Source organism: Sapajus apella, unplaced genomic scaffold, assembly GCF_009761245.1.
Source record: "Sapajus apella isolate SASKATOON/1434 unplaced genomic scaffold, GSC_monkey_1.0 scaffold726, whole genome shotgun sequence".
Classification (NCBI taxonomy): domain Eukaryota; kingdom Metazoa; phylum Chordata; class Mammalia; order Primates; family Cebidae; genus Sapajus; species Sapajus apella.
Window position 1 is genome coordinate 16,283 of NW_022437652.1, and position 14,593 is coordinate 30,875.

At 44.5% G+C, this 14,593-nt stretch overlaps 1 protein-coding gene across 1 annotated transcript; it reads right to left on the reverse strand.

Annotated features, from left to right (window-relative positions):
- Nucleotides 1-8,281: 8,281 nt before the first annotated feature.
- LOC116546259 (kinetochore-associated protein DSN1 homolog) lies at nt 8,282-14,485 on the reverse strand (the record flags this gene model as incomplete). Its single annotated transcript, XM_032272574.1, has 4 exons — nt 8,282-9,096; nt 11,084-11,171; nt 12,329-12,476; nt 14,403-14,485. Coding segments are annotated over 4 exons (423 nt in total), but the record flags the coding sequence as incomplete, so codon positions are not given.
- Nucleotides 14,486-14,593: the final 108 nt, after the last annotated feature.

Sequence of the window (14,593 nt, forward strand, 5' to 3'; positions counted from 1 at the left end):
GAAACACTGATAAACCTTTAATGGCTAAAAAGTCTCGAATTTCAAGTTGTAGCCCCAGTTCTGTGACCTTGAGCAAGTTCAATTCTCAGGATGATGTCTATAAAAGTGAGAAGGTTGGATTTAATTACTCAATAGTCCTTTTCAGCTTGAATAACATACAATTTTATGAAACATCCCATGCAGGAATATCTTATTCCATTATAGTTGAATTTTGCTTTGCTTGTAACATTAATATAGGAATTTTTAGACTTTATTTTAGTGCAGTCAATGTTTCCCAATTAGCTAGTAAGCTCTTTCAACAGGAACTTGTTTCATTCAACTGAGAATCTTCTACTATCCAGCACCATACATCCATGTCTTACTCATAGTCAGTATATTTACAGAAAATTATTTGGAAAAACTCTTTAAGAAGCTTTATTTAGATAAGAGAATCTATGCACATACCTGCTGCCTCCCAAAGGACCGTTTTGAATATTTATTATTATAAATGCCATCTAATGATATACAGTAAAAATTGTGGTTACTTTGATACCACCAGGGGCAGTCAGCCACAGAAGACAAAATAATGTAAAAATGGATCTCTCATGCATTTAGGGACAGACTAATGGGGTGTAAGCTTCAGGCTATCCTGCTGCAACATACAAATGAAAACTGCCCTGCACGCCGAAACAGCATAAACCAACTCCACTCTTGGGAATAAACAGGCATTCTCCCCCTTCAAAAGTAACAATTTAGAATAAAACAAAAAGCAGCCAGGCTCGGTGGCTCACCCTGTAATCCCAGCACTTTGGGAGGCCAATGTGGGTGGATCACCTGAGGTCAGGAGTTCAAAACCAGCCTGGCCAACATGGTGAAATCCAGTCTCTACTAAAAATACAAAACATTAGCTAGGCATGGTGGCAGGTGCCTGTAATCCCAGCTACTTGGGAGGCTGAGGCAAGAAAATCACTTGAACCCAGGAGGCAGAGGTTGCAGTGAGCCGATATTGCACCACTGCACTCCAACCTGGGCAAGAGCAAAACTCTGTCTCAAAAAAAAAAAAAATAATAATAATAATAATAATAAAACAAAAGCAGCTTAATTGTGAGCACACCTTTGAGTAACACAAACAGACTTTTTGATGCAAGACTCTTATCTGCAAGTTTTCAAAAACAACAGGGTGGATGGAAGCCTCTGAGTGGTAAATGGTGGTGAGAAATTGAATCTAAAGGAAGGGACAAGCAAAGAGACACTGAAGGGCAGAAAGGAGGACAAAGGACAGCAGAAGAACACCACCGTTTGAGTAATGAAAAGGGGCGGTGGAAATTCACTAAGTCCTTACCAAGGATTTACTGTGAGCCGGGTATTTGGAGCTGCAAAGATGGCCCATGCCCTCAAGGGACTAGAAGTACGCAGGCTAAGACCCTGTTTTGTGAATGTGTAATTCTAATTGGGAAAATCAAGCAGGGAAGGCTTCACAGAGAAGGTGGTGATTTAGTGGAGCCTTTGAAATGTGGAGGAGGATTTGCTAAGGGAGAAAAAAGACAGTTTGAGCTAGTTATTTTGGGGGAGAAACATTCACATATTTTTATAGTTGTTCATTTGGAACTTTAAATCATGGGAGGCTTCTTAAATTCAGCACCACTCTATCAATGTTCTCTCTCTTCTTACTTTATCTTAAATACTGAAATGTTCAAGCCCAACCTTGGGGCAGAGCCAGAAAGCTCCGGAAGGAGATGAGTTCTAGCCAAATCTGCTCTGTCACCTCCTAGTCCAGCCCGCCCAACTAGCCCAGTCAGCCCAGTCCTGCTCTCTTGGCAGCCAGGAAAGGAAGGCTAATAATATCCCCAGAGGGCCAGGGTAATGGGGGGAAATCTGGATGACGGCAAGGAAAGGCTCACTCTTGTTCTGTCAGTAAACCACCAAAGGAGAGCTTCCCGGCCTCCTAAGCCAAGGGGCTCCTAGGCTACCTGTGATAGGGAGGCCAGCTCTGCAGGGAAAAAAAAAGAAAAAGGGCTTCATGAAAAGGAAGGGGGAAACGTGTGAACTGGGAAATGCTGAGGTGTTATGCGAGGTTATCTTAATAAAACGCTTAGCAAGATACCCGGCACACATCGAGCGCTGGAAGAACGTTAGCTCTTATATTGATAACGCTATTATTATTACAGTAACACCTCAACTGTACTCCGACAAGAAAATCTTCTCTGTGCAGCCTACTTTTATGACGTTCGAGAGCAACTTCAGAGATGACAAGTGATTTCAAAAATATTTCAAAGGTACGAGATCAAATTCCAACCTCACTGGCCTAAGAGCCCTAGACCCTGAGTAGAGAGCCGACCCTGCCACTTGTCAGCTGCCTGACCTTGGGCACGGCACTTCACCTTCCCGTGCCTCAGTTTCCTCGGCAGTTAAGTGGGGCTAAAAAGCCTCTCCCCGGCAGGGTCGTCCTAAGGTCCCGTTAGAGAATACCCTTTGCTGCTTTGGGACCACACAGGTGCAAGGGGTGCTCACGGCCCCTCTTCCAAGCATCTGGGCTCTTGGGGCGGGCGAGGTAGATGGATGAGCAACCCCGAGGCCCACCGAGCTCTGCCGCCTGCAAAGCCAGAGAGAGAGAGGGGCTCGCGCCTGCGGGGGGCGTCCCTGTGACCCAGGGTGTTGAGCCCGGAGGGAGGCTCTCTTGCTGCCCGCACGCTGTGCGGGAGGGCTAGGTGCGGGGAGCGGCCGAGGGAAGCCCGGCTGACCCAGGTCCAGCCGGCGGGGCGGGGCGGGGCAGAGGTTCCCGGGGACCCGAAGGAGGCAGGCAGCACCGGCCCCCAGGGTCTCGCCGAGCCGCGGAGATGATGCGGGGAAGGGGCAGGGCAAAGGAGCTACGCCCCCGCATGCCACGCCGCGCGTTCCCCGCGGGCCTGGCGGAGGCGCTCACTCACCTGAGGCGCGGGCAACCGCCGTCAGTGCAGCAGCAGCGGCGGCGGCGGCGGCGGCGGCGGCGGGAGGGGCGGGGGAGGCGATGCGGCCGCGCAGGCGTGCCGGAGACGCCTGGGCCGCGCATGCGTGATGTACCTGCCCGCCTCTGGAACTACCGAGGAGTTGGTAGCTAAGCCTGGAGAGGCTGGCCGCGCCATATTTGATGTAGTTTTTCTTGCTGCGGAGTTACCTCAGAGAAGAATCTTAGATTTTCGAGGTGCTGGAGGGAGGGCCATGGAGCGCTGCGTCTGGAGCGCTTCCCTCCCTTCTCTGAGTCGCATCCTTATGAAGCCCCTAAGAGCTCTTGGAGGGTATGGCGTACTCCTTTTAATGTGACCTAGAGCCATACCCAAGGTCACGGCGCGACTAGCACAGTGCCGGCACGTTGAAAGAGCTTTAACAAATTTTTGGTGAATGAACATAGTAATTTAAGAACTAGAGTCCAAGACTCAGGGCTCCGAATTATCTGTCCTCCATTGTATCACCCCTGTCAGCCAAGTCATCTACTTTCTTGATTGCAACATTAGAAATGGAATTTATTTTCCCCAGAATGATTGCAGATACTAAACTTAATGACCCAACAATTTAAATAACACCAAAATGTACAGGACACACTCTCTTCCTCTAGTTTATTTATTTATTTATTTTAAGTATCACTGATTTTTTTTTTTTTTTTTTTTTTTTTTTTAGACGGATTACAGGCATGAGTCACCGCGCCCGGCCCCTCCCCGACTTTTTTTTTTTAAGTCTCCAGTCGCCAGACCGGAGTGCTGTGGCGCCATCTCGGCTCACTGCAACCTCCACCTCCTGGGTTCAAGCGATTCTCCTGACTCAGCCTCCTACTCAGTTGTAGCTGAGCCTACAGGCACGCCACCACGCCCGGGTAATTTTTGTATTTTTTTTTTCAGTACTGATGGGGTTTCAACCATGTTGGCCAAGCTGGTCTTAAACTCCTGACCTCAAGTGATCCGCTCTCTTCAGCCTCCCAAAATGCTGGGATTACAGGCCACTGCACCCGGCCACTAAAAGTATATTATTTTAAATAAGGCAAATTGAACAAATAAATATTACCAAACATCTCAGAAGGCAGCAATAATATTATTCATCAAGCACAATTCCTGAACCAAATTTAGTTGGAGGGAAAACTAACATTAATTAACTACAGCCATTTATTATATGGCTTATGTTAACATTTACTGAATTCAAATTAGTTCTAGTTCACCATCCACTATTTAACTATCCATATGTCCTTGGTTAGATTATTAAAGGCTCTCCATGCCGGAGTTCCTCGTCTATAGTCACACACACAGAAAGAGAAGTTAAAAGGTTGTAGCAAAGACTGAATAATAATATGTATGTAAAATGCTTAGAGCTCAGTATTAGTTGTCTTTGTGGTACCCTGTTTTGCTGTTGAAGACACAAAACACATTTCTTGAGTTTGAACAAATCCTTATAAGCAAAAAATGCAATACAATGTAATAAATGAAACGGGGGAGGGTATAATCATCTTTAGAGAGAGAATCTATCCCCATTTGACAGATGAGGAAATTGAGGATAAAATGAAAATTCACTCCAACTCTCTCCATTCTACTACTCTCCTTATGAAAGAGTAGGGAATTAAGAGCATTCCTCTGATTCTTAAGATATAGATAATGACCATAGACGAGGGTCTCACTATGTTCCCCAGGCTGCTCTAGAATTCTTGGACTCAAGCAATCCTGCTAGGCCTCCCTAAGTTCTGGGATTATAGGCATGAGCCACTGTGTCCCGCCCTCTTCTGATTCTTAAATGTTGGCTTTCCATGAGGTCATCCAAACTTTCCCTTCTTGCTCTACTCTGGACTATATCATTCATTCTCAAGTCATCAATAACTAGACATCAGCAACTCTCAAATGTTATCTCCAGTCCAGATTTCTCCACCCAGTTTTCCACCTGCGTTATTTGATACACCAGTTGATTTCTCCATTTGGTATCCCAAATGGAACTAGGTTTCCTGTCTCTAACTGCTCCATCATCTACCCATTGTTCAAGCTTTACCCTCTACAGCATATTGACACCACTAAACTTTTCTATTATTTAATCCATATAGCATCCCTGTGATAGAGGTTCTATCATTCTCCCAACCTTCGAGATAAGAGATTAAAAAACTTTCTCAGCCACAGTTAATAAGTGGCAGAGTTAGGTTTTTAACACCTAGGTTACACGCTTATGTTCCAGACACTGTGAGCAACACAAGCAGTCCCACCCCACTCATCCACTGCCAACACCCAGCACAAGCTGTCATTTCTCACCTAGACTCCTGCAATAACCTAGCTGGTCTCTCACACCCACACCTTGCTTGCTTCTGTCTTTTCCCCACACCACAACTAATCTTTTAAAAATAAAGTTCTGATCCTCTTGCCCTTTCTTGAAGCCTTCTAATGACTTTCAATTATACTTGTCTCAGGCCAATCTTCTACTGGTGCCCAGCACTCCTGTTCTATTTTTTTTTCTAGCGTCCCAGAATGCTCCACTCTCCTTCTCAAGCCTTTGAAAATTGCTTCTCCTTTTGCCTGAAATACTTGCCGCATTTAACTCCATCTTTCCCAAGTCAGCTAAAATATCTCTTCTGCAGTTCTCTTTTGTTCCCTGTGTCTTCAGCAAACTGAGCATCACGAGGGAGAACCCATGTGTTTTTGCTCTTTGCCCCTTCCTCCAATCCTAGAACTGTGTGTGGCATATGTAGATACTCGGTAAATATATAAAGGAATAAAGAACAAATGTAGGTCAAAGCAAGGAGATGTCATCTCTCATTAACTGGAACTTGCGCCAAGCTTTAAGACTTAAGATTATGACTGGGTGTTTAACTGAAATGGGATTTGTCCCTTTAGTGGGATCAGAGAATAAGAAACATTTTGGCTGAGCACAGTGGCTCACACTTGCAATCTCAGCATTTTGGGAGGCTGAGGTAGGTGGGTACCTTGAGTCCAGTTTGAGACCAGCCTTGGTAACATGGAGAAACTCTGTTCCTACAAAAGTACAAAAGTTAGGCCGGGCACTGTGGCTCATGCCGGTAATCCTGGCACTTTGGGAGGCCAAGACGGGTGGATCACCTGAAGTCAGGAGTTCCAGACCAGCCTGGCCAACGTGGTAAAACCCCATCTCTAGTAAAAATACAAAAATTAGCTGGGCATGGTGATGCATGCCTGTAGTCCCAGCTACTCAGGAAGAGGCTGAGGCAGGGGAATCACTTAAACCTGGGAGGTAGAGGTTGCAGTGAGCTGAGATGGTGCCACTGCACTTCAGCCTGGGTGACAGAGGAGACTATCTCAAAAAAAAAAAAAAAATTACTCAATATGGTGGTACACACCTGTAGTACCAGCTGTTTGGGAGGCTGAGGTAGGAGAATTGCTTGAGCCCATGAGGTTGAGGGTCCAGTGAGCCATGAGCGTGCCATGGCACTACTGCCTGGATTTATTTATTGAAACAGGGTCTTGCTGTTATCTAGGCTGCAGTACAGTGGCACGATCATAGCTCATGGCAGCCTTGAACTCCTGAGCTCAAGGTATCTTCCCCCCTCAGCCTCCTGAGTAGCTGGGACTACAGGCATGAGAACTACAGCCACGCACCATCAAGCCTGGCTAATTTTCGATTTTTTTTTGGAGGGACGGGGGTCTCAACATCTTGCCTGGGCTGATCTTGAACTCCTAGCCTCAAGTGGTCTTTCCACTTTGGTCTCCCAAAATGTTGCATTACAGGTGTGAGCCACCATACCTGGCCAGAATAAGATGCATAATAAGCAATAAATTAGATGGTGGGTTTTTTGTGTGTGCCATTTTTTTTTTTTTTTTTTTTGAGATAGGGTCTCACTCTGTTGTCCAGGCTGGAATGTTACTACCGGCACACATCACCACTCCCAGCTAACTTTTTATATTTTTTGTAGAGACAGGATTTCACCTGGCTGGAGTTGTGTGATCATGTCTTACTTCAGCCTTGGCCTTCCAGGCTCAATTGATCCTCTCACCTCAGCCTCCCAAGTAGCTTGAACTACAGGTATGCATCACCACTCTCAGCTAATCTTTGCATTTTCTGTAGATAGAGTTTTGCCATGCTGCCCACGGCTGGTCTCAAACTCCTGGGCTCAAGCAACCCACTCACCTCTGCCTTCCAAAGTGCCTGGCCTAGTTGGTATTCTACTGGTAATTGATGCACAGGTATATCTCAATACTACTGCTCACTTCAGCAACTTGGCAAAGAATCCTATTTCCTCTTTTTTTTTTTTTTTTTGAGATGGAGTCTCGCTTTTTTGCCCAGGCTAGAGTGCAGTGGTACTATCTTGGCTTACTGCAAGCTCTGCCTTCCAGGTTCAAGCGATTCTCCTGCCTCAGCCTCCCAAGTAGCTGGGATTACAGGTGTATGCCCCCACACATGGCTAATTTTTTATATTTTTATTAGATATAGGGATTCACCATGTTGGCCAGGCTGGTCTCAGACTCCTGACTTCAAGTGATCCACCTGCTTCAGCCCCCCAAAGTGCTGGGATTACAGGCGTGAGCCACCATGCCTGGCCTCCCTGTCTTTTTAATTGTTTATACACCCAAAACATAGACAAAGACAAGGGAAAGCTTTTAATTATGTGAAATTTTACAATACAGATTATAAACAAATAGAACAATGAATAGTAGTACTTAGGCCTTTCTTGTCATGAATCCAGGATTTAGGTCAACTCAGTATTAAAAACTGAAGCACACTGCATACAATAGGACATAGAGAATGAGTGGTATTCCTTCAAATTGGACATCTTGTGAAGTGATATATATATCCCAATGCTGCAAATAATGCTCATAACTTTTTTATTTTCATTTATTTTTTTACCATTTTAAATTTTTTTTTGAGATGGAGTCTCACTCTGTCACCCAGGCTGAAATGCAGTGGTGCAACCTCGGCTCACTGCAACCTCCACCTCCTGGGTTGAAGCAATTCTACTGCCTCAGCCTCCCAAGTAGCTGGGACTACAGGTATCTGCCACCATGCCCAGCTAATTTTTGTATTTTTAGTAGAGACAGGGTTTCTCCATGTTGGTCAGTCTGGTTTCGAACTCCTGACCTCAGGTGATCAGCCAGCCTTAGCCTACCAAAGTGCTGGGATACAGGCATGAGCCACCTCGCCTGACAATTTTTTTTTAAAGACAGAATCAATTAGCCTGGTGGTAGGTGCCTGTAATCCCAGCTACTCAGGAGGCTGGGCAGGAGAATCGCTTGAACCCAGGAGGCGGAGGTTGCAGTGAGCCAAGGTCTCGCCATTGCACTCCAGCCTAGGCAACAATAGCAAAACTCCATCTCAAAAAAAAAATAAATAAAAGACAGGGTTTAACTCTGTCACTCAAGCTGGAGTGCAGTGGTGCAATCAGGGCTCACTGCAGCCTCAACCTCCTGGGCTCAAGCAATCCTCTCACCTCAGCCTTTTGCGTAGCCAGCACTATAGGCACATGTCACCACACCCAGCTTTTTATATTTTTGTAGACAGGGTTTCACCTTATTTCTCAGACTGGTCTTAAACTCCTGGGCTCAAGCAATCCACCCGCCTCAGCCTCCCAAAGTGCTAGGATTACAGATGTGAGCCATTGCACCCAGCCTCAAAACTCTTCTACCTAAAATCACCTTCAGAGCTATACTAGAAAATTAGTATCATTCCTTTACAACCAGAATCTAACTTGGCCACTAAAATGTTTCCTTAGACTTTGCCCTAAATGACTTTTAGATTGTTTCAAAACCTGAAAAACATCTTCACAGGATAAGGATAAAAGAATGAGCCACTGGATCTGAAGATCATTTCAAAAAAGAAGTTTAAGGTTTCAAGCATTTTGCACATTCCTGTGAAAAATGTCTATGCAATGTTCATTTGGATGCATACATTCCATCACTTTTTGAAAAAAGTCAAAGTGCTCTACAGTCAGTCCTGCCAGTTATCTTCAAAGGCAACAGGGCAGAAATCACATAGTCACCACGTTCTGGGGCACTCTTCCCATTCCTCTCCTCTCGGGTGCCTTGTGGCAGAAAAGCTCATAAGGTCACTGACAAGATCCAGATCCACGTGTGGCAGGTGGGTTCTGTAGCTGAAGCTTGAGCAGTTTTCGAGCTGGTGAGGGATCTAATTGTTGCATGCTTCTCTTCCCTGCAGAGAAAAGAGGTCAAAAAATAAATTTCAATTGAATTAACATAATATTTATTGAAAACTTAATGTATGGACACTGTGCTAGACATGGAAGGGCATTACAAAGACAAGTAAGAGTCTCTGGCCTCAAGGAGATGACAATCTGGTAAGAAAGCCAGGCACAGCTGGGCATGGTGGTTCATGCCTGTAATCCCAGCATTCTGGGAGGTCAAGGTGGGGGGATCAATCGCTTGAGCCCAGGAGTTTGAGACTAGCCTGGGCAACACAGTAAGACTTTGTCTCAGGCCGGGCGCGGTGGCTCAAGCCTGTAATCCCAGCACTTTGGGAGGCCGAGGCGGGTGGATCACGAGGTCAAGAGATCGAGACCATCCTGGTCAACATGGTGAAACCCCGTCTCTACTAAAAATACAAAACATTAGCTGGGCATGGTGGCGCGTGCCTGTAATCCCAGCTACTCAGGAGGTTGAGGCAGAATTGCCTGAACCCAGGAGGCGGAGGTTGCAGTGAGCCGAGATTGCGCCATTGCACTCCAGCCTGGGTAACAAGAGTGAAACTCCGTCTCAATAATAAATAAAAAAAAAAAAAAAAAAAGACTTTGTCTCTACAAAAAATTAAAAAATTAGCCTAGCATGGTCCTAGCATGATCCTCCAGCTACATGGGAGGCAAGAGAATCACCTGGGAGCCCAGAAAGTTGAGGCTGTAATAAGTCATGACTGCACCCCTGTACTCCAGCCTGGGCGACACAGCAAAACCCTATCTCAAAAAAAAAAAAAAAAAAAAAAAGGTTGCTCATGCCTGTAATCCCTACACTTTGGAAGGCCAAACTTGGTGATCACTTGTAGACTGGGGTTCAAGACCAGCCTGACCAATGTGGTGAAACCCCATCTCTACTAAAAATACAAAAACTGCCAGGCATGGTGGCACATGCCTGTAATCCCAGCTACTTGGGAGGCTGAGGTGGGAAAATCTCTTGAACTCAGGAGGCGGAGGTTACAGTGAGCCAAGATCATGCCACCATACTCTAGCCTGGGCGACAGAGCGAGACTGTCTCAAAACAAGAAAGAAAGAAAGAAACAAAGAAAAGAAAAAAAGAAAGAAAGAGAGAGAGAGAGAGGAAGGAAGGGAGGGAGGGAGGGAGGGAAAGAAAGGGAAAGAAGAAAGGATGGAAGGAAGGAAGGAAAGAAAGAAAGAAAGAAAGAAAGAAAGAAAGAAAGAAAGAAAGAAAGCCAGCCAGCCAGCCACCACTATAATCACAATACAGTGTGATCAATAAGATGGTCAGGTGTAGTGGCTCACACTTATAATCCCAGCACTCTGGGAGGCCAAGGCAGGAGGATCACTTGAGCCCAAGAGTTGAAGACCAACCTGGATAACACAGGGAGACCCCATCTCTACAAAAACATTTAAAATGTAGCTGGGTATGGTGGTGCACAATTATAGTCCCAGCTACCCTGGGGACCCGAGGTCAAAGGCTTGCTTGAGCCTACCAGGTTGAGGCTGCAGTGAGCTGTGCAGTCACTGCACCGCTGCACTCCAACCTGGATGACAGAGCGAGAGTGAGACTTTGCCTAAAAAAAGAAAAAAAAAGAGGAAAGAAAATTAAGATACGCATAACAAATAATTTAGGGATGGGAGGAGACCAGGAAAAGCTATAGAGGAGTAATGTCAGTGTCAGTTAGTAGATTCTTGAGAAATAAAGAGAGAAAAAGCAATGGGTGGGTATTTCCTAAGTCCTGGATTTACAAAAGCAACAAAATATTTCATGGGGATTTAATTCTCAGTTTACTGTGCTTCTGTAGAATTTCCATCTAGAAATTTCCTATCAACTCTGAGTACCCATAACATACTACTTATTGTGGGGAGAAAAACAAATCACCACGCCTAGGTCTTACCCTCTTGGACCATAGGCTTTGAAGGGCAGTTTTTATCCCAAAGGCTATCAGATGGAAAATAGCCCAAACTGGTCCCCTCAAGGGACAAGCTTACCAAGCTGTACTGACACCTTCTGGAAGCACTTGGTACTTTCATCCATAAAGGCCTGCAGCTGTTTCACGGATCCTTGCAGCTCATCCACCTGTAGAAAAAAGACAGCTGTGAGCTGGAAGGGTCCATGGCTTCTTGGATGTTCCTCAAACCCATGAAGCAAGCTCTTGCTCAGGAGCTTTGGGCTTGCTGTTCTTTTAGCCTGGAATGCTTATGCCAGATATTCTGTTTGTTCCTCCAAAGCCACACTGCATTCTTCTCCAGGCTGCTCTATGCTCCAGGAGGCTGACTCATGTAACCTCTACCAACAGAATGCCTAAGTGGGAAGGAGCTGAATGAGTTATCTTGAGTTGGCTCTCTCAAATCAGCTATGTGACTTTCTCCCATTAGGTGCTACAATAACTGCTACTCCTTCCTCACTTTCAGGCCTAGGGGAAGAAAGAGCTCTGATGCCTATAAGCCCCAGGTTACTCCACTAACCCTTGTGGTTCTCCAATACTCATACCTTTCTATTTAGCCTTTTTGAAAATAAACTCTCCTTGAATTCCCTTTCGAATGCCCTCTGCTTGGTGTTAATACTTGGATTGACACAATACTATTCCCCCAAATGTTCTCATGGCTCATTTCCTTCAAGTCTCTGTTAAAATGGTATCTCAGAGAGGCTTTCAATGACCTTGCTATAGGCCGGGCGTGGTGGCTCACGCCTGTAATCCCAGCACTTTGGGAGGCTGAGGTGGGCAGATCACAAGGTCAGGAGTTCGAGACCAGCCTGGCCAACATGGTGAAACCCCAACTCTACTAAAAATACAAAAATTAGCTGGGCGTGGTGATGAGGGCCTGTAGTCCCAGCTACTTGGGAAGCTGAGGCGGGAGTATCACTTGAACCCAGGAGGCGGAGGTTGTAGTGAACTGAGATCGCACCACTGCACTTTTTTTTTTTTTTTTTTTTTGAGTGACATAACAAGACTCTGCCTCAAAAAAAAAAAAACAAAAAAAAAAACCTTGCTATATAAAATAGCAACCCACTAACCTCCCTATACTGTCTATCCCTCTTACCCTGCTTCATCAGCATTTACCACCATATATTCCATTTATTATTTTTTAATTGTCTCTCCATGTTTTCCCAAGGTAAAGTTGAATATACTTATTCAACTTACACTTATATATGTTCCCTAGGTCTTTTAATTTCCAAGGATTACAAGGTGGCAAAGCTGGATAACTCAACCAAATAAACATGAGCCCACTTACCACCAACTCCATACAATCAAAGACTTTGCTCTGGTTCTGTAATATTTTCTGGTAGTCAGGCTTTGTATTAAGAACTTCATTCTGGGAAGACCCAAGATATGTCATAGGTTCCACTTTGACCTCAGTAATTTTGGCCTCAGTTGATCCTCTAAAAACAAAACAAAAGAACTTTCGAGCAATTTTGTAATCATTTTCTGGAAGAGATACCAAAGATTACCCTATAAAGCTTAATCAATATTTCTCCACTCTACGTTAGTTACAGGCTCTCTTCTTAACAAGAAGTTCTGAAACAATTATCTAGTATTTGTTTTTAAAACTCCAGACTCCAGAAAATGCTGGAAATTTCCAGTCAGTTGAATCCACCTAATAGTAAGGTCCATATACCAGAAGGACTATACTTGGGAGAGAGTGAAGCCAAAGCTTGCTATCCTAAAGTCAGTGCCTACAATTGTTTACCAAAACATGTTGGCCTACCTGAATTATTTAAAATAAGCGAACAGGACTGAGAGCTCATGAAAACTGATGATGACCCTTTAATAACAACAATTTACTGAGTGCTAAGTAGGTACCAGATACTGCTGGGCACTTGCCATTTAACCTCATTTGACACTCACAATAACTCAATAAGGAGGGTACTAATATCATCCCCATTTTCAAATGAGGAACCTCAGGCTCATTCAAGACTAAGCGAATTGCCCCAGGTCACAAACTAAGGAAAGTTAGTTAGAGTCTGAACAGAGAAAGTCTGCTTCCAGAACCATTCCTCTTAAACTACAAACTTTGACACAAAAGTTTTTATCCTAAACTGGCATCTTACACATTATCTATTTTCATAAATAGAATATGTAAGAAGTGAATAAAGTAATTGATAACCATCATTACCTGGATTGGGGAAGTTTTTCCAAACCATGTTCCTCAAAACCCTCCTCTACTGAGAGGCCACTTTTGCAATTAAGGTTTTGACTAACATTTTATAGTTGGGATTCTAGCCAAGATTCTATTTTGAAAAAAAGCTTAAAATCACTGGCTTAATGTTCAACTAAATCAAAATCTATCATTTTCTGGCCAGATGCAGTGACTTACGCCTGTAATCTCAGCACTTTGGGAGGCCAAGATGGGCAGATCACTTGAGGCCAATAGTTCATGACCAGACTGGCCAACATAGCGAAACCCGTCTCTACTAAAAATACAAAAATTAGCCAGGTATGGTGGAGCATGCCTGTGATCCCAGCTACTTAGAAGGCTGAGGCTGGAGAATTGCTTGAATCCAGGAGGTAGAGTTGTAATGAGCTGAGATTGCACCACTGCACTCCAGCCTGGGTGACAGATCAAAAAAACAAACAAAAAACAACAAAAAAACACCTAGCCCAGCCTGGACAACATGGTGAAATCCTATCTCTACTAAGAATACAAAAATTAGCCAGGCGTGGTGGCATCTGCCTGTAATGCTAGCTACTAAGGAGGCTGAGGCAGGAGAATTGCTTGAATCCAGGAAGTGGAGTTTGTAGTGAGCTGAGATGGTGCCACTGCACTCTAGCCTTGGCAACAGAGGGAGACTCTGTCTCAAAAAAAAAAAAAAAAAATCACCTAACACTTTCCCACTTTTCCTCTACCTTCAAGACTCAAAGAGCCTCTCTTTCCTCACATCCTCCTCCATCACCCCCTTTCATGTCTTTCAGTCTCCAAGAAGGCCCTAATCAAGGGCATCCCCCAAATCTGCAGCTCAAAGGCCATGTGCTCACTGAAGCCTCTTGATTACTGTTCTTGGCCCAGCCCCAGGCTGCCAGGTACAAGGTAGAGATGTGCTTGTCTCCCCCAGGATATGAAATGGTAGCTAAGGACACAGAACAGAATCAATTGTGTTCCTGTACTGAAAATTGTGACACCAACTCCTCTTCCTCTCACTCACTTCCCATTTATGGTCAAAGAGTGCTAATACACACTACAGAATTTGATGAGCTTATTGGCCTGTGAGAAAGGATTCATCTTTCAATTTGTGCTAATAGAACTGAAATAAACACTAATCAAACTCCATAGGTTTTTAAAGACAGTTTTTACAGCTCATAGAACTAACCTGGACAATATCTCTTCAGCCTCCTGCTGATAGTGCTGCAAGAGCTTATCCCAAGTCTGACGTTCTAAAGAAAACCTGTAGAATCAGGAAAAAGAAATTCAGTTATTTTTTATAATCTTATTCTGAATCACTTAGGGTAACAACAGGTATGTTATGTGTATAATCTGGTTATAAAATGTGAGTTGAAATGT